The sequence below is a fragment of the Electrona antarctica genome (genome assembly GCF_951216825.1).
Source record: "Electrona antarctica genome assembly, chromosome: 22".
Classification (NCBI taxonomy): Eukaryota; Metazoa; Chordata; class Actinopteri; order Myctophiformes; family Myctophidae; genus Electrona; species Electrona antarctica.
In genome coordinates, this window is record NC_136805.1 from 18,145,698 (window position 1) to 18,166,725 (window position 21,028).

Genomic DNA, 21,028 nt, shown 5'->3' on the forward strand with positions numbered 1-21,028 from the left:
TAATCTCTGAGTCTGTCCCATTACCTCTCAATGGGCGACATGAGCGCCCTCCAAATCCAAGGAGAGCAGTGCGTCGCAAGGAAGCGCAGCGCCATGCGCAATGTGTCCAGGCAGGGCATTATCCGCATTAGCTGGAATTACACGTAGGTATGTCTGTAGAAGAGTTGTAGCTGTGGCATCGTATGATAGCTGCACTGCCATCTGCACTTATACATACGAGGTTCCAAATGATCCTAACTTTGTGAGAACACATTTGTTCTGATTTGTACTGATGCAGACATGGTCTTGCTTAGCCTAGAATTTTGAAGTCAGGAATAAATACATCTGGATTAAATTAGATTTTTAGATCAATTTGATTTGTTCTATAGGCTATACATTATAGTCAATAGATGTAGTTTATTCAATTTAGACATGTGGGCAGTAAAAACACTGCCATTTCTGCACATTGTCAAAAGGATTTTATGGTGGAGTGTGCATGTATACCTATAGGTCCAACACCACAATTTGCTAATCAACTAAAACTGGTAAAAATATTGCTAGTAATAGTATTTGTAATATTTTGTCACCAAAATCCCTTTACTAGTGGACAACATTAGATCAATAAAATAAATCACAACGTTGTGTGATGGAACGACAGTAACCAGGATATCATTTATTTGTAATATGACAGTTACTTTCTTAAATAAAACAAAATCATGAACAAGCAGGACCCACAGTGGCGTGCACAGACATTTAGAGGGGCAGGTGCTCAAGTGGAAAAAAGGGCACTTTGTGCAGCGCGTGGAACCGGCCGGTTGCCTTAATAGTGTGAGATTTATAGATTGTGGGGCCTAAATTATATATTAGAAGCTTTTTTATCAAGAATTGATCAATGTTACCATGGTCCACATACTGTACAGTGTAACTGTACAAAATAAGAAAGGGCACATTGCCAAAAGGGCAGGGGGTGCTCTAGCACCCCTAGTGTCTATCTGTGCATGCCACTGAGGACCCAAATGGCGCTGAAATGTTGGTACTAGAGTTCTTGCAACACTGTACACTGCAAGAACTCAACAGTGGCAGGGGTCAACCCCTGCTACTGTTCTTGCAGTGTACAGACACAGTGTTGCAAGAACAGCAGATATAAAAGTGGGCATTAGGTCAAGTCTGCAGACTCCATCGTTGTTCCAGCAAGGTGCTTATATGCGGTCGGCTGCACACAAAGACTTTGACTGGATTAAGCCGTCCCACACAAATGCACAAGACTGACTCAAATCTTGACAATTCAGCTGGGACAGCAGCACTGGTGTCAAAACAAGGTGAAGACAATTCCAAATGCACGTCTCAACTTCGGCCTCCTTCTGCGTCACAACGTTGCTGCCTAGGCAACAGTTCCAGGTACCTTCCCAAGGAGGACCGGAACTCTACACCGTCTCCTCCACCTTGGGAGCTTCCTGCTCGCCGCCGGCCTCAGGGCTCTGCTGTCTGACGTACTGCTGCAGCAGGGCCGACAGGTGAGCCGGGTGCCGCTGCAGCAGGGCGGCTGTCCGTGAGGTGAGCATGGTGAGGCCGCTCACCAGCTCTCCCTGCACCACAGAGACCGATGGCAGCCTGGAGTAGCTCAGCAGCCCCTCTGCACTCAGCAACGTGTTCTCGACACAGGCTCCTGTTGGGACAGGATGGGGGAGATTAGTGGCGCTGTGACACCTTGATCCACACTTAAACCCTTTAGAATTTGTTGACCGGCGGCAGCCCCGGGGGTCTAGTTGGTGCTCTCTTTCTTCCCTTTGCACCAAATCTCTGCTATTTTCACCAAATGTTCACCTATTGTGACATGCTGAGAAAGTCAGTGCTCAGCTCTTGCTCTTTTTAAAGATATTGTGAGCTAACCTTTTGCCTACGTTCTTCAAGGTCTGATGATTCACTTTAGAATAGGGAGTGGAAACTATAGTAATATCTGTTATAGGGCATATAGCAGTGGTGGCCATTTTGTAGTTCCACTCAAAAAAGCCCATAGAGATTTACAAAAATATTATGGTGAATAATGATTCATGAACATACATACATCTGTGTACGGAACGCCGATCCGACGAATATGCCCACATATGGGCATAAAAGGGAACAGACATACGGACGGGTACAGCTTAACCAGAGGGCATGCATTTCCAACAGGCATAGGCCTAGTCATGTAATGACTAATACATTAATACTCATGCTACGATGAGTAGCATGCACCTGGACCTTTTGGCCAGCGGGTGCCCAATAGAACTTTATTATTGTCCATAAAAGAGTTCAAACAAGTCCCAGAGGCGTATTGTTTGGTTTGGGCAAAACAAACCTGGGCATTGTAGTTTTTCCTGCATGGAACAACTTTATGAAGCAATTGCAGGAGCTTTCAAAATGTAAAAATGGCAATGTGCAGGCACAGGGATGGACAATGAAAACCATCTGTGACTTAAAATTGTTCCAGGAAACATTACAATGCAATTATGAATTATGCTAACCAAATCAACAGTACAGACTCTCCGACTTATTCTTAACATTTTCTTAAACAATGGAGTTCCATGAATTACGGATATGAACTATATTTGTTTTGGCAAGACTGGCCGTCCGGCCATGACTGCAAGTAGCACAAAAAAGGACTGTGCTGGCGACCTGCCAGCACACACCTGCTGGCTGGCGGGTGTGTGTGCCAGTCAAGGCGTGACTGGCACCTGAGCATGGGTCCTGCAACTTTGTTGTGCTCCAAGCAGCAACACTGCCAAAATAGGGTAAGTGGAAACTGGTGTTTCGTTACGCAGTCTAAGGTGGCTTTTAGACGAGGATGGTGTTCATAAGAAACGGGAAAATAAAGTATCGTTTGCTGGGGTCCTTTTAGACGAGAAGGGTGTTCTCAGGAGGTGAAAACGCATCAAAGTGAAACCACCTCCCAGAGTGGAAATCTTTGAGAACGCCGTTTTATCCCTTCTCCGTGTAAACAGGCAAAACGGTGAATCCGCAAAACTTATGACATCATGGCTCACGTTGGCTCGCAGCGCATATATTATTACATTGATGCAGAGCCATATAATTATGATATAATGGAGTTCCTGAACAAGCCAACCTCCTCGCCTACAAAGCGCTCAGCGATGGTGAATGTAAAACCATGATGTAAATAAAATGCCTTAATTGTGATAGGTGGCAGCCGCGGCAGCAGCGTTTATGTAGCCTAATGTATTATAAAATATATAACCAATTCCCGTGGCGCACTCTGCCTGCATGCTCTGGGCTGTCTGTCACCACCATCACCCTCCCTGTGAATAAAAATCCAGTCCCCTCCCCTATTAACCTATTAATTAACATCACATTTACCTCAGTATTATTTATTCCTAACTTTAAGCTGGTAGCGTTTTTAATATGTGAGAAAATAAAGTGACCGCAAAAATCGCGAAAAACTGTCTGCTCTGAGGCTTGAACTCACGGCCAATGCGGACAATGGTCTCGTAGTCTAACACCTAACACAGCAAGCTATGTAAGTCATTGAAAAGTGGGGGTTGCAGTGTGTACTTGTAGTGTGTGTTGTAGTGTGATTGACACGGGGAACAATGAAACTGTTGCGTGAAAGGGGGAGATGGCTCTTCTTCTTGTGCATAACGTGGGTGACTGGTCTATTTGGCAGCCCGTTACCGCCACCTAGCGATATTATAGCGTTTTCATAAAGTGTGCGTTCTCGTGTAAAGGGTCAATAAAAACTGAGAACGCAACGGGACTTTGCCGTTTTATCTGGAGATGGTCGCCGTCTAAAAGGAGTCTAAGAGTGGCAGCATTATTTGGTGTCAGCCAGCCCTGGTACAAACCACTACCAACATAAGCGATACCCACATGTTCCTTACAAATTAACCTTGTTGTAAAGGTAACCATCAATGAGAATGATATAAAATACCAATTGGTGTTATTGAGGGGAGAAATAATCGAACAAACCTAAGTTTCTGAACTTTTTTTTTTTTTTTTTAGGAGTTGATTTTTTAGTTTTTACAAAATAAGGATGCCAGGTTGATTGTGGTTAAAATAAAGTGTAACAGATGCACACATGTGGTAGGGGATTCTGTAGAGATTCTGTGACATAAAGTACATACCTAGTAGAACCATCTGAGGGCTGCCTTTCAGTGACAGCAGCAGTTCCTTTGCTTTTGGCTCTTTACTGACCATCAACACTGTGTGGCCGATGAAGAGAGGCAACAAGTTGTAGTATATGCCGTTTTGGAGAAACGACCTCATTACCTGAAAAGAACACAATGAACATTTTACTTATTTAAAAAAAATAAAAGATCTACAACATGATTAAAATACTTGGTAATCTAAGACCTGATTAGAGAAGAGATAATACAAAAAAAAAACACAATTATTAAGAGATTTGGTCAATCAGAACAACCCTCAATTTGTTCTTAGTTGTAACCCAGTTGAGTATTTGTCCCAGAGTGTAGTACCTCTGTATTTAATAGAAAACGGACCATGACGCGTCACCAGGCTTTCCACCTCGGAGGAAAGCCTGGCCTGATTACTAAATGTTTGTGTGATCCAGTCGGAAGCGGATAATATCTTACGTCATGTTCTAGCTATTGTTTTGTAGTCATCAGGCCGGAACCCTCAAACCAGAACTTCCTCTCCCTCAAACCGGAAGAATAATACCTTCCCAATAAAAGCGTAGTTTCACTTTGATTGATTGAAATATTTATTAACAGTTTGCAGAATTACAGTACATTTCAAGCACAACTCAATACAAAGACTGTTAACTGTGAGTAGACGACCCAATAAAGCATTACACTTGTTTACAAGAGGGTCCACCTTGTTCAAATCATCAAAACATTAAGAGACATACAAATAGACACTTCTATATAGCAAAAGAAAAGAGAACAGGAATTCATCATAAAGGAGGTAAAAACGGAAAATAAACGTATACATTGAGGGGGAAAAGGGTTTCTAAAGAGTGTGCTTTCCAGAGACTATTTAGCGTCTGTATACCTTTGTTATCCCGCAGGGAAATTCTATTCTTATCGAAGGCTACGAGAGAGCGAGTCACCCTTTTATTGGGAAGGTATTATTCTTCTGGTTTGAGGGAAAGAAAGTTCTGGTTTGAGGGTTCCGGCCTGATGACTACAAAACACTGACTAGAAAACAATGACTACAACATGACGTAAGATATCATCCGCTCCTGACCAAATCATGAACCCGAAAAGGAATGCTGCCCAGGTTAGATCATGACTAGTATGATAAAAGGGATGGGGGGGGGGGGGATGCCTGTCTAGTGTTGTATTTGAGAATTTGTTTGAAAGTAATTATGTATAGGAATTATACATATAGAGGCGTATCATCTATATAAACAGATGTATATTCTATTAACCCTTTGACCTATGTATGCTTCAATCTGTTCTCTGACTGAGTGTATTCATGTGGTCCCAGCACTGTGTCTTTTGCATGACATGTGTCCTGTGTGTGACATGTTGTTTTCCATCTGAACCAGTACAGTGTTGCAATACACCTCACATATTCTGAATATTCCCTCAAGATCAGAACTGGTTGGGTATGGTATGATGTTTTGTTCAGTATGATAACTTGTCATGTCAAGTCGACCTTTTTGGCAGTACCCAAATGTTCTGAGAAAAGGATGACTAATAGAACTTGGAAAAGTTACGGCAGTACGGTTCATCGGCTGCTTGCACAGCTATCCTTTTTCGACTCTTGTACTTTTCTTTTTGGATTCATCGTTGTACTTTACTTTTGGACTTATTCTCATTTTTGTATTATCTTCAAATAAACCTTTTGATTAGACCTAATTGTTTTTGCCTCATTATCTACTGGAATATTGACATTCCTCAATAACACCCGCTTCGAATGGGATCAGTGTATTGAAACGGGGAAAATCAGGTGCAATCAGGCCTTTCAATAGACTGAGTAGACGTCTACCCGTCTACTCAGGTGCTCAGTAGGTTGATTCCTTCCTATTGTGTAGGTTGATCTGTGCAGTTTAATGCATCGCATGCAGCTACTGGAGCGGTGCCGTGTCGTTAGTCAGAAGGTTCCTTGTTCCGAAATTACTATCCCTATCTCTAATCCTAACCTAAACATAACCGCAAGCACGGGAGCAGTGCATGTTCGATGTTCGACGCGGTAGACACCACGGCTGCATTGAAAGGAATGATCACCTACTGAGCTCCAGTAGCTGCATGCGATGCATTAAACTGCACAGATCAACCTACACAATAGGAAGGAATCAACCTACTGAGCACCTGAGTAGACGGGTAGACGTCTACTCAGTCTATTGAAAGGCCTGATTGCACCTGATTTTCCCCGTTTCAATACACTGATCCCATTCGAAGCGGGAGCCAATAATTACTAAAAGGCTTGGGAATGGAGTGGTCGAGTCGTTTTGAAAAGTTTGGTTGAATCGAGTAATTTTGAAAAAGTAGCAGTTCTAACAAATCTCTTCTGGAGTAGATAAATGCTGTGGAGGTATGAGTCATAAAAGTGCTGGCCCAGACAATATTGCAATATGTTAAATGTGGGTAAATAAAGCTGTAATATAAAGTAAGCAGAGTCACTAGACCACTAATTTTCCTGATGACACCAAGCGATCTAGAAACTTTGTTAGAAACTAGATTGATGTGTTCTTTCCAGCTTCTCCAGAGTTTCTCATCTACTAAAACTCCTAAGAATTTTACAGAGGAAACTTTTCTCAATATCATTAATAGTAATTTGTGTCTGTACAAAATTTGTTTTTTCCACCAAAGACAATAACATTTAACTTTTTTACATTAAGGATAACGTATTTGCTTAGTTGGAAGCGGAACCACGTAGAAATGTGTGCGCGAGCGTGCCTGAGAGAGAGAGAGGTTACACCAGGCAACAGCAAAAATATTAGTAGTGTTGGTCATTATTAGCCTTGCTGTTATTAATCCCCTGTTTTCTGTCCAATCCCAGATAAAATGTGCATTAGTGAAAAGCTAAATGTGGATTAGTGAAAAGTACAAATGGCTAGTGAATTGGACACCTGCGTCTATCCACCTCTGTGACTTGTCACAAAATGCTTTTGCATGCCATGTTCTAAATAGCTATGGGCAAGAAAGATGTACTGTACCTCATTGGGGATGAACTTGATGGTGATTCCATGTTTATGAAGTCTGCGCTTGAGTGTTAACATGTCTTCAGAATTGATGGAATTATTTTGGATGACAGCAATCATCTTGCAGTCTTGAAATACAGTCTTTACTTGCTTCTTTAAAATCAACATCAGGCCAGTTTCCTACAGACAGAACAGAAGTCAATTTGTAGAGAAGACAGAATTGTACAGGGGAGGGAGTGGCTCAGGCGTATATCAATTCTACGTTCAAACATAGACATGGTAACGCCCCGCCTGCCTCTGATTGACCTACCGACAAGAAACTGAAGATCTCAAACTACTTACCTCTTTAACTGTTATGATTTTGGGTGGATAAGCACCCCGAGGAATAGGTGGTTTGGGGGGAATGTATTGAGTGACAGCCATCAACTTTTGTTTTAAAATGTGCATGGGCTTTTTGTGTCGAGTCACAGCCTTGGACCCATGCCGCACACTCTGTGTTAGTGGCAGCCATCCTAAAAAGTGAGAAATCATACATTTTAGGTCTTAGTTACAATTTGGCGGTTATAGGACATTGTTGGTATATTTTCTTGCGTTTAACGCACAGATAAGGAAAACATCTCAAAGTGTTATAATGAGAATAATGCCCTGGATCAGTCAGGTGATGTCATGGCTTTGAGAACACAAGCACAAAGCACATAAATGCCTAGCCCGTCTCCGGACCCCCCGGGTTGAGCTCCTTTGGACCCCTACCACGGGGTCCAAAGGAGCTCAACCCGGGGGGTCCGGAGACGGGCTAATAAATGCCTAGCTCTGGTCCATAGCTCTAATGCCTTTGCAAAGGCATTAAGAGTTATGGAATGGACCCTGGAGCTAATAAATGCCCATGCATGCGTGTGGTTAAACCTATGGGTAGAATACACAAACCCTCCTCCAACTGATACAATATTGTTTCGCTTTACTTTGATATTGTAAGTACAGTAGCTTGTTTACATGGATTTGTACATGTAGCCATAAGCCATATCTGTTTACCATGAGCAATCAGATATCTAAGAGAAATAGCAATTATTAGTAAAGTGAACTCATATTTTGCACAGTCAGACAACACATACAATCGTTCTATAAAATGACCTGGATCTTACTTTTTTTAATCACTTGCCTACATGTAAAATATGTCATATGAAACCGTATATTTACCTTGTTTAGGGAACAGTCTTCCACACAAGGTCGCCGCCATCTTTGTCAGGGTGAACAACACGTGACCACGCGTGCCGGTGTCATCGTTGACGCGTTGTTCTAATAATCGATGACTTAAATCGCTTTCTGTGTATTTCTACCAAGGAATGATGATGATGATCGGAATCAGATCGTTGTGCCTCTTCTACGCATTCTTCTTATACGCAAACCAAACTAAAACGTGACAATATGATATACATTATTACATTTACAATACGTCATGTAGTATTATGTTATTGCACAAAACACATTTTGTGTCATATTTTACGTAAGGCAGGCCAGGCAGCGCGGTGACGTCGCACATCATTTGGTGTGTGACGTTGCACAACAAGCATGAGACGCACACTCAGTTGTGTTTTGAGGAATCAAATATTGAGGAGAAGTCCACCATATCCTGCTTCTTTGGCAGCTCGTCGTCAAATTATTTCCCATTTTCGGTTTTGCACAACATCAACGAGTGATACTACAGCCATGGATCTCAGTGGCATGAGGAAAAAATACAAAGGAGACGAGGAAGTGAGTATATTGAGTCGACTTTGTTGCATTATCAATGCTATCCTCAGTTAACCCTATGAGTTAACCTTTGGTCACTTGCGTCCAGTGGGCAGCTTGTTGGTCTAGTTCACTATCCTTGCAAATGACTTGAGTAAGTTTCCCCTTTGTATATGAATGGCTGTAGATACATGATTGATCATTGAATGCATGAAATGCATGCAGCCTGAGGTAATATCGGCCTTGCTAGAAGAATGGGAGTTGCACTGCCTCATCTAACCAGCAGAGAAGAAATAAATAGCAGAAACCTACCCTAACGTCATATTTGACTGACTAGAGAGGTGCAGGTGCCCATTCACGTTGGGCACTGGCTTACTTGGAAGTAACCGATGCAAGTTGGAAATGCATGACCCCGTTATTATGACTCTGTGTCACTTACTCCCTTTTATACCCATATATGGAGTTATTTGTCAGGCATGCCCAAATATGGAGTCTATGCAGATGTTAGAACATCACTGTGATGTCAGAACAGGCCAGCTTCATATATGGAGATCTAGGGGTGATCAGGAGTGATCAATTGTCCGGATCCCGGGATGAGGCTTTTGTGCTGGTACTGGACAACCGGCTATCTGACGGACTCGACACCGGGCACTGCACTCCCTGTGGTGGTGTGGAACCTGTGTGTCAAATTTGAAGTCGGTGGGGCAAACGGTTCTCAAGTTGTGTGGATTACAGACGTACGCACGTCGCACGTACGTACGTACACAGAGACGTGGTGCATTTATAGATAAGATTGACTGATATGGTCTGTGGTGATACTACGTTCTTCACAGTGATGATCTGTGTGTGTTTCTGTGCACTCATCTGGTAATTATTTCAATTCACAGTGCTTTGAGGAGAATCAGCTCACTTCCCTGGACCCAATCAAGCAGTTTGGTGATTGGTTTGACCATGCCACACAGTGCCCTGAAATTGGAGAGCCAAATGCCATGTGCATTGCCACAGCTACTAAGTTAGTACCAGCAGCTTTGCCAGTGAATGTCACTTATTTTCTCATTTTCAGTGTCAGCATTATTTTATTTCTTTAAAGGGACGGGCTTCCTTCTGCACGTATGGTGCTGCTGAAAGGTTACAGCAACGAAGGCTTCCGCTTCTTTACCAACTATGAGAGTCGAAAGGGGGGTGAGCTGGTCAGTAACATCTTTATCCTGTCTATCTGTATTTAACTGTCTGTCTGTCTGTCCCTCTCTTTCTCTCTATCTATCTCATTCTCTCTCGCTTTCTCTCTCTATCATTTAGAGGTTTTTTTTAACAAACTTTTGTGTCCACTAGGAGAGCAACCCTTATGCATGTCTTGTCTTTTACTGGGAACCTTTGAACAGACAGGTAGGTACAGCTGTGCTGGCCCGTCATATTCTATCTTTACAATGTATGTCATGCTAACGATAATGTCAATGAATTTCCATTAGTCACACATAGCTATGTCCGGACACCATTGAACCCACTCCCCATGTACGACATAAGAGCAAAACGGCCACTGGGTTGATATGGTCTGTACATTTAATTTGTATGCCTACAGATTCGCATCGAAGGCAACGTGGAGCGCATCCCATACCAGAATTCCTGTGATTATTTCCACTCCCGGCCCAAGAGTAGCCAGATTGGGGCTGTCGTCAGCAGACAAAGCACTGCGGTTCCTAACAGAGATGTAAGAGCCAAAACGAGTACATCATCTCTTTTATTTATTTATTTAGCAATTTCCAGCACACAGAATTCTGATGTAGACCAAGGGTTCCCAAACCTTTCAGGCCACGACCCACCAAAATAATCATATTTGAAATGGGGACCCCCCACCTTTGATTGATTGATTGAGATATGTATTAACAGTTTGCAGAATTACAGTACATTTCAAGCACAAACCAAAGACTGTTAACTGTGAGTGGACGACCCAATTAAACATTACACTTGTTTACAAGAGGGTCCACCATGTTCAATTTATCAAGCACTTGGAATTGTAGTTTTACATTAGTTTGACTTGGTTCAAAAGACAAATATTGTGAAAATAGCTGAACTGCAAGCTCACAACGCCACACTGCATGGCGTTGTGAGCTTGTACATTGGCTATTTTCACAATGTTTGCCTCTGAAGTATTATTTATTTGGCCAATTTGATATTGAAAAAGTCTTAAGTCATTCAATTGTCACTTTAGAAATGTGCAGATATCCTGTATACTGTATGTTGGTTTGTTTACTGTTGAGTGATAAAACAATGTTGCATAAGCTAATCACCAATTCAGGGACCCCCCTGGAGGTCCCTACCCCCAGTTTGGGAACCACTGATGTAGACTATACGTGTCCCTGTGACAGATGTAGGGAAATGTCTGGAATTAAAATGTGTCTTTGTGAAAGGAAGCCTGTGGCACTGGCTTGAGTGATTTTACAGAATTATTTCTCACAGTACCTGAGACAGAAAAATGCAGAACTGGAGGAACGGTACAAGGATACAGATGTGCCCATGCCTGATTATTGGTGAGTACAAGATTCTGCTCATTGTACCGGTAGTAGTCGTCACCGTCATGCGTTAATGTAGTCAACTTACGTATACATAATGTACTGAGTGTCTGTGTGTCCTTGCATTCCTTTGGCACAGGGGCGGCTATATTTTAAAGCCATACTATATGGAGTTTTGGCAGGGTCAAACCAACAGGCTTCATGACCGCATCGTTTTCACAAAGCCCAAGAATGGAGAGTTGATGCAGGAAGACTTTAAGCACCCTGCAGAGGGTGGCTGGGTATACCAGCGACTCTCCCCTTGATTAAAGCTTCAGTCTGTAAGTAATACAAATAAAAAGGCGAGGGTTTAAATGTCTCAATGGAAGAGTACGGAGACCACCTCCAACCACTGCAGATGTAATATATTATATTTACATGTTTTATTTATTCAAATTAGTCCAGCATTGTAACTTGTAACACTTCCGCAGAGGTGTGTGTGTGTGTGTGTGTGTGTGTGAATCACCTTGATGTTGACTTAAGGCCTATTCATACTTCAGTTTTAGGTGATAAGGTGACCACTGAAACAGTGATTCGTAAAAACAGAGAGATGTGTTTAGGTGAGCGAGTCGCTTACCACCATCACCTAAAACTGGAGTATGAATAGGCCTCTAGAGATATATGGGATTTAGCGTATAACTAGTCAAATGTGATGTTTTTGTCAACCAAACAGATGTATTGCAGGATTCCTGTGTTTGTTTCCATGGTAACCATGGGTAATGGTAGTGGTGATACAACCTAACTTGTACTATATAGGAACCAGCAACTTTCTGTTGTATATGAATATGCACAAAATCCATAATATGTGACATGCACTGTCTGCCACAGGTGCAGCAGTGTCTGCCAGCAAGTCTATCCACTTGCTGTCAGATAAATTATTGACAGTAGAATCAGTAATGCTGTTGACCTCTGGAAGCTGTGTCTGATGCCATGAAAAGCACAGTTCCTTTTTTCAATCGTGCATTCAGCATAATATACTGTAGTAGTTGAATAGCCTTGCATTTCAAGATGTGTATTTATTATTTAAGTGGCCTGATTTTTCTCTTTATTGTTCACATAGTCCTAATCCTAAACCTGGCTAAAACCCTAGCTCACTCTTAAATCTATGTCCATGCAACGGCGTGCATCCAACTGCCTTTTAACAGAGAGATTAAAAGAGCTGGTGTTATTTGTGCCTCTTCAGTGTACAATGCAGTTTAATGAATGAATGTGGATGATGTTATGTTTTTTTTTTTAGTCCACTGATTGAAGGAAATTGGATTTGTTCAATTTTCAGTGGCACTTGTCAAATGTGATAATGTCTCAATAATAAATTTATATTTCTAAGTCAAGACTAGGTTCCCTTCTTGCCAGTAGATGTCAGTAGTGCAACACCTGATGGCCTGTAGATGAGGGCAAAATACCTTCTAGACTCAAGGAATAGATCTTTTCAAAGCTCTGTAGAGAGGTGGACCTCTCTACAGAGCTCAGAGTTCTACCCCCCCACCCACATTAATATGGCATTACTATTTCTATCATTGCTGCTTTGAGCTTTACCCACTGAGAATCTCTTACATAATTAAACCATATTAAAAATGTATTTATTGTAGGCTGCATGCCAAAAAAACACCACATGGCTACATGAACATTGCATGGTGGATTTGGCCAAACCTTTTCTTTATTTATAGCTAATACCAAATCATCTTTGTCCAGCCCCTGTCCCGGGGAGGCCCGCCTCACAGTTTGAAAACCTCTGGAATTGACTGAACAAAAGACACTTTAATACCAATTGGAATGGAACGGTCCCACACCTGGAGTCACATGATGCGGAATGTCTCATTCATATTCTAATCTAATGTAATGTAGAACCTAGTATTGGTCCATCTCACGCTGGTCTCCCCTTACCATCACCATGCCAACACAACCTCAGACATCACACAACTTGAGCTCAGATAAAGTAACATCCTCGGCTTGGCTAGAATTCCATCTAAAGTAATATCCACTCAAAGTAAGGTAAGCCCCACAGTCCTTCATGTTAACCCCATTAACCCTGGCATCCCCATTTTGTGCGAAGTGAGTCAAAAGTAGCTAAAATAGCTGATCTACAAGCTCATAATGTGTCTTGATTTGATGCGTTGTGAGCTTGTACATTGGTTATTGTTGTTCAATTGTACATTGAAGTACTGTATGCTAATATTGTTTCTATTGGTGACACACCAGAGCGCTCCCTACCCCACTGACAACCAATCACAAGCCGATTTTTTAAATGGTCATCTACATAAACAAAATTTGCGTACTGTATATAGGCCCTAGGGCTTAGGTGGTGGTGAAGCCCATTTTGAGATTTTACATTTTACAGAAAAAAGCAACTAGGTTTCCTTCGTACCAACACATTAACACATTTATTAAAAACAAAGTACTATTTTCAAGTTAGGATTTCTGAAAGTTATCTTTCATAGTATAAATGAAATGATTTAGTTATACATTGATACTTTTTTACATTTTATAAACAGTCATCACACAACACACTTTAATTTCCTTGATCTACAAATCTCCCCTGTAATTTGCTTGCACTTGTATGTGATGTGTGTCTGACATTTCTCTGTCCTGGACATTAAAAAAGCACATTTTCATTATAAAATGCTATACATCAATTTTAGCAAAAACATTTTTTTAATTTAACTGTAATTCTAAAACCGATGATTCCATCCACAACATGTTTAAATGGTAGGCAAATGTGGTATAGCAAGTAACTTAAATGACAAAACAGAGTTTCATTCTCCTATCCCGTTATTTTGTAAAAATAGGCACAGCTTTTCTTTAAACAGTGGACATCTCATTTTTAAGCGAGACTCCTCAAACAGCGATGCAAAATGGCCCCAGTGCTATGCCCCAGTGCCTTGCATGCATTCCCTACCTTTACTGTGCAGTAGGTAATGTTTCTATGGTCTCTTTGCTGATAGCAGCTGTTTGTTTGTATAGTGTGAGACTCCATTGGTTACAGTATCTACCTGGGTGTGGTACCTGGTAACAAGTGTTTATCCAAGTTGCACGTTTGCAGATTTAGTGCCAGTTTGGCTGTGCTTGTGTATTTTCTTTTTAGCCCTCTTACTGTATTGTATATACTTTTATGATTGTGACACTGACATATGACACGTGTGTGTGTGTGTGTGTGTGTGTGTGTGTGTGTGTGTGTGTGTGTGTGTGTGTGTGTGTGTGTGTGTGTGTGTGTGTGTGTGTGTGTGTGTGTGTGTGTGTGTGTGTGTGTGTGTGTGTGTGTGTGTGTGTGTGTGCGCTCACAAGTGTGCGTGCGTACGCACACAGAAAATTGGTATGTATTTATAGACCATAAAAGCTTCATTTATTCTTCACTGTATGACGGTATCACACAAAGAATAATAGCTTTTTACACTTGGCTTATTTGTTGTTTTTATGGTTCTCGTCGGTGAGACTATGCTCAGGGAAGAGGTTTGGGTTCTCGGCCAGCGTGGCACGGACCTTCTTCTTCTCTTTGAAGCGGCCAGAGTGGGACACCTTGACGTGGCGGCCTTTGGTGGCAGACTTATCCACAATCTTCTCCAGTCTGGCATTGAACTGGCTGTCCATTGGGTCTATGCATGGAGGTGGGCCGTTGCTGGCGAGCTCCTTATTCCCAGTGTTGCTGCCATACTCGGCTGGGATCTCATACAGAACCTTGGCCTCGCTCTTCTTCTTGCGCATGAAGGTCAGCTTCCACCAGCTAGGTTCAGCCATGGCACAGACAGAGACTGGGAGACTGACCTGCAGAGTACAGGGTGCATACTATGTCATTATCACTTAAGCCTTAAAATCATACTGGTAAATGCGGTAATACAGAAAGACATTGAGATTGCCAAGAGCAAATATACACAAGAAGTTTGTAAGAATGTTTGTTTGGAAATATGTGATTGTTATTGTCTTTGTTTATGTACGTACTAGCCTGCAGGCTTGAAGCTCATTCCAGACAAATATTGACATATCTTTTGGTACCATATCTGTATCGGGATCTTAATGCCAGATGTAACTTGAACCAACTTGGTTCATGCTTAATGAATTTTGTCGTTACATCTATGGTCTTATTATTATTATTATTATTATCCATTGCAATTGATACCAACATAACCTGTATTACAGTAAATCATGTGATGCAGAATTATTGTTACAATGTAATACACTCCTATTATTAACATGCCTTACAAAGCAAAGACGTCGAGTTAAGCCTTAGTAGTAGTAGTAATAATAATAATACATTTTATTTGTATTGCACTTTCCATTCACAGGGATTCCAGAGTGCTGCTATAGCTACATGGTTAAAACATAATCAATCATAGGTTAAAAGCAGGTTTAAAACAGGTCAAGCACAAAAGGATATTGCTGACGGTGATTACACAACAATTTAACATTTAAAAAATCAGTCAGTGACTAACAATATCGTACGGCAAAGTATACATTTGGCTTTATTCTCTATAGGTTGTGTCAAAATGACACAACCTGCCTTACAAACCAGACGACATCCATGGATGACCTCTTGTCATCTGCTGCACATCTCGGTGATTAGCGAGTGTAACCGAATGGAGAGAGACACCTGACACCTGCTCTCAGCTGATAAATTAATGAACATGTAAAGACTATCGTCTGTCCATGCCATGAGATCTGATACCATGTCAGAGAAAAGAAGCCCTTTCAGTTGATGAGGAGCTAATCTGTTGTCACGAGGCCGCTTGTTATATAATAAAAGCTTGGCAGAGCGGATGCTATTGTTGGCATTATACAAAACAACCACATGCCACTGGTTTATGTCTTTCATGTGAATCCAACCACCGCAAACTTCTGGGTATATTATAGACAACACAGGTAGAGAGTGCGCACATTGATCCCTGCTCCTGCGGGGCTTAGTCCTCATTGTCTGCACAGGGGGCTTATTGCACAGTCACCTGGCAACCTTTCAGCTCAGATCTTTTGCTTATGAAATGGTAATGGGATCAAGATGTCACGGTGACATTTTCTGCACTATAGTGTGTGTGCAGTCATAAACAGGAAATACTAGAATCATTATTTATTAAAAAAAATAAACTATTATTGCAATCTACTTGCATATTACTGGCACTAGTTGTCTATATTAACTTTTAAGTACCTAATTTAAAAGGATCCCTGGCTAATAAGACTTATCTGCCTTAATATATTATACTTGCCCTCTATAACTAAAATTAGAAATTAAAAACGCATGTCATATGTGTGATCCAGCCCAATGGAATGTGCTAATAAAATGTGTTAATAAAACATATTTAAAATATTGCTTTGATGCTCATATTAACCTCAAGAAATATTAAGTTGTTTTTTATTAGCACATGCATTCCATGAATTCCATAGGCTGGACCACACATGGACATATATGACATCACCAACTGGCGATGGGAGCGGCCCCTGTTGAGTGAAAGATGTGCTATTTCTAAAATGAATACAATATTTAAAGTGTTTTTAATTTCAAAGTTTAGTTATAGAGGGCAAGTATAATGTATTAAGGCATTCATTCAGTCTTATTAGACAGGGATCCTTTTAAGAGAAGAGCATGTTTTATGGTGTGTTGGATGATGCGGTGAAGCAATAAAAAGCCATGCTTATCATGTTCCCATGTGTCATCATCACCAAGGCGAATGCTTCATCGTTAAAATTGATTATGTGGGAACTACTTATTTACACAACTATCATATATACAGTACACTACACTGCTTTCTATCATACTATCATATATACAGTACACTACACAGCTTTACACCACTATCATACAGTACACTACACAACTTTACACCACTATCATATATACAGTACACTACACTGCTTTACACCACTATCATATATACATTACACTACACAGCTTTACACCACTATCATATATACAGTACACTACACAGCTTTACACTACTATCATATATACAGTACACTACACTGCTTTACACCACTATCATATATACAGTACACTACACAGCTTTACACCACTATCATATATACAGTACACTACACTGCTTTACACCACTATCATATATACAGTACACTACACAGCTTTACACCACTATCATATATACAGTACACTACACTGCTTTACACCACTATCATATATACAGTACACTACACTGCTTTACACCACTATCATATATACAGTACACTACACTGCTTTACACCACTATCATATATACAGTACACTACACTGCTTTACACCACTATCATATATATACAGTACACTACACTGCTTTACACCACTATCATATATACAGTACACTACACTGCTTTACACCACTATCATATATATACAGTACACTACACAGCTTTACACCACTATCATATATATACAGTACACTACACTGCTTTACACCACTATCATATATATACAGTACACTACACTGCTTTACACCACTATCATATATACAGTACACTACACTGCTTTACACCACTATCATATATATACAGTACACTATACAGCTTTACACCACTATCATATATACAGTACACTACACTGCTTTACACCACTATCATATATATACAGTACACTATACTGCTTTACACCACTATCATATATACAGTACACTACACTGCTTTACACCACTATCATATATACAGTACACTACACTGCTTTACACCACTATCATATATATACAGTACACTATACTGCTTTACACCACTATCATATATACAGTACACTACACTGCTTTCCAGTGACCCTCATCATGGTCTCTTAGTTTACATGATGAACTACTGTATGAGAATAAAGATTGTGTTGCATAAAGTGCAGTCCCACTTTATGCAAATATACACCACTATGTTGAAACCCATATCTTACCACATCATACAATTTGGCCTACGCCAAATTGTATGATGTGGTAAAGCAATACAAAGTCTCTTTTGTCATCATCGCAACCGTTCATAGTTCAAATGGATGACGTGGGAACTACTATTACACACTACACTGATATGATAACCTATAACCATAACATCAAAGAAAGGAAAACTCTTATATCCATGATAAATGTTATCTAGATTTACCGCTTTCCCTCATAGTTGATTAATGATTAATACATCGGTTTGGTTTTAGTTAGTCTCTCGAGACAGGTGCTGTTTTCCCTTTGTTTTGCAGATGGGTTCACAGATTGGTGACCGAGGCTTTGTTAGATGTATTTATTTTTGGAATAATTATGAGCAGTGTATGTATATCTGTTGTAAATTCTAGATATTTATTTTTTATTCTACCAGACTATAGACCAATAGACATTGTGAAATCAACATTAGAATGATAATTTCTCAGCCTCACCAACCTGAAAAGGCTGGTCTCTGCATGATTGTATGTACAGTAGAAAACTCAGTTTTACAGATTTGTACTAATCGATAAGTTCAGTTCCTATGACTATTAGTCGACTAAGAATTCTTTGGGTCGAGAATTCCTTGGGTCAAGAATAGTCTTAACTGAATTCAATAACATTTTTGAGTTCTTCAGTAACCCTCATGATCTCTTATTTTACAGGATGAACTAGGGAATAAAGATTGTGTTGCATAAAGTTCTGTCACACTTTATGCAAATATACTCAACTTTGTTGAAACCCATATCTCAGTCTTATCTGTCATTTAACATGAGACACCGGGCAAGTGCTGTACACATTTAGGGCATCATGGCATAAACATCACAACATATTCTTCATTGCTTGACAAAAATGTAACACTGCTATTTCCTTATGGAGGAGGTAAAAGTACAATTTCATAAAAGTGACCTTTGTCTTTGTCTTTGTGCCATATCACTTACCGGTATATAATTGCCAGGGGGCTTTACTTCTCTGGGCTCAATGTTGCTTAATTACGTATTTCTGGCCTAGTTGTGTGCAGACAACCAGGAAACAGATAGCATTGCTGATTAAGATTAGCTTTTATGGGGTCTGGCATCCCTGAAGGCGGCAGTTACCATCCCATGTCAGATCAAACTGTTTACACCTGTTCCCTAGCAGCAGCATCATTCACAGTGATAGTGCCCATCAGGCGTCAGATTTTCACAATTTATCTGTAATAAATCATGTGGCCAGTGTCGTTTCAGTTTGAATCAAACTGTATCTCTTTTGCTGGAGCGAGGTCTTTAGTGTTTATGTCTCAACAGTAATCGCATCCTGACATCAAGCATGTTCTCAATATCAAAATATTTGAGTTTGTTACAGTAGATCACTTTCACATCAGAGTCAATAAGGAAACAATTGCATTACAGTACATACTTGAATTGCTTTTTAGAAAGTTGTGTTTGACTTAGATTTGACCTTTGAGACAAAGAGTCCTGTTGACATAAAGGAGGCCCTCTCATAGCTCTATTTAATAAGTTACTATGTGTTCTATTATGTGTGGGTGAGCCGGTCTGCAAAGCCCCAAAGATCACAGCAGGGAAGGAACACTGTGCTTATATTTGGAAATCACTAACCAAGTGCAAAGCCTTTTTCAACGGAACAATGTTCGAGCTTGAGAAAGGAGGATCCAAGGGCACCTGGACCTGTGCTATCCTGATTATTGAGCTGGAGTTTTCTAGAGTCTTGGGTTTCATCTCCTGTGCCAGGTCCACTGCTGACCCGTAACTGCAAGGTTGACTGAGTTGTTTAAGGTCCTTCGTGTCCCTCTGATACACTCTCGTGATATTAAGTGTTCATTAATTATATAACTGAACCTATAGGGCTTGGTAATAGATTTGATCATTTGCATCAATCCACCTGTCCAGAGGTTTCTATAACTTGCTATAGTATTTGTCATTAGTACCACATTTAGAACTAATGTGCAGTTTACAAATGGCCTTGGGTTACTCAACAACACTTGGACATTTGCTCATAATAGGACTTAACTTTATAACAATAGCACCGTGCTGGCCAGACATTTCCAGTTGGACTGAAAAGTTCAGTTCAGGTGAAATGTTCTTCTGCTACTTTCTGATTACATCCTGCATGGAAGTTTTAGCTTGTATCACACTTTAATTAAATCACAGGAAAAACATGTACAAATTAAATAAATAAAAAACACCAGCACCAACTCAAAAACAGTATGTAACTTTGATTAAGAAACTCCAACTTGAACATGGTATACAATTATGGAAATAGAAAAGCCATGAGAGGAACAAAGGCGGTTTCTTACCTAGATGTTGAAGAGCTGGCGTGGACACAGTTCAGGGAGATGCTTTCAGATATGAAAACATCCCTTCATGTTAAACTCGGTCGTTCCTCTCACGCACTTTCTATCTTTATTTTCTTCTTCTTTGTCTCTCTTTTTTGATCTTTTGAAGTCCCTCTTGAATTGACAATCAGGTGAGCAGGCACAGGTGCAGCATCTCCCTCCCTCTCCTCTCTCTCTCTCTCTCTCTCTCTTTGTCCTTCTGTGCTCGTTCCCTCACCAAAGCACACACCCTCCTCAAACACACGCCTAAAGCCTGCCCAGCTAAAGTGCCTAAGTGAGTAAATGTTACAGACATGTGATTTAGTGAGGCCTTTTTTCTGCCTGCTCCAATCCACTTCAAGATTACAGTCAACACACAACACAGGGAATGTGAACTTGGTGTGAGTGGTACAGCTTTCCAAATGGTAAATTAATACTGTTTAATCAGCCACACTTCAAAACTGCCTCTCTGTGTTCGTGTGGAATTTGGAACCTGAAAAAGCCATCACTGTGCAAT

At 40.6% G+C, this 21,028-nt stretch overlaps 3 protein-coding genes across 3 annotated transcripts; 1 reads left to right on the forward strand and 2 right to left on the reverse strand.

The window, feature by feature from the left end:
- Positions 1–632: 632 nt before the first annotated feature.
- On the reverse strand, positions 633–8,372 carry mrpl10 (mitochondrial ribosomal protein L10). Its single transcript, XM_079492454.1, has 5 exons — positions 8,273–8,372; positions 7,421–7,590; positions 7,094–7,258; positions 4,095–4,239; positions 633–1,645 (listed from the first exon to the last, which is right to left on the reverse strand). The coding sequence occupies exons 1-5, from the start codon at positions 8,310–8,312 to the stop codon at positions 1,404–1,406; spliced, it is 762 nt and encodes a 253-aa protein (XP_079348580.1). The 5' UTR covers positions 8,313–8,372; the 3' UTR covers positions 633–1,403.
- Positions 8,373–8,496: 124 nt separating this feature from the next.
- On the forward strand, positions 8,497–12,678 carry pnpo (pyridoxamine 5'-phosphate oxidase). The gene is made up of 7 exons (XM_079492453.1): positions 8,497–8,827; positions 9,691–9,815; positions 9,894–9,993; positions 10,136–10,189; positions 10,383–10,511; positions 11,261–11,331; positions 11,453–12,678. The coding sequence occupies exons 1-7, from the start codon at positions 8,645–8,647 to the stop codon at positions 11,616–11,618; spliced, it is 828 nt and encodes a 275-aa protein (XP_079348579.1). The 5' UTR covers positions 8,497–8,644; the 3' UTR covers positions 11,619–12,678.
- Positions 12,679–14,601: 1,923 nt separating this feature from the next.
- On the reverse strand, positions 14,602–20,608 carry prr15lb (proline rich 15 like b). The gene is made up of 2 exons (XM_079492751.1): positions 20,494–20,608; positions 14,602–15,111 (listed from the first exon to the last, which is right to left on the reverse strand). The coding sequence occupies exon 2, from the start codon at positions 15,082–15,084 to the stop codon at positions 14,749–14,751; it is 336 nt and encodes a 111-aa protein (XP_079348877.1). The 5' UTR covers positions 15,085–15,111; positions 20,494–20,608; the 3' UTR covers positions 14,602–14,748.
- Positions 20,609–21,028: the final 420 nt, after the last annotated feature.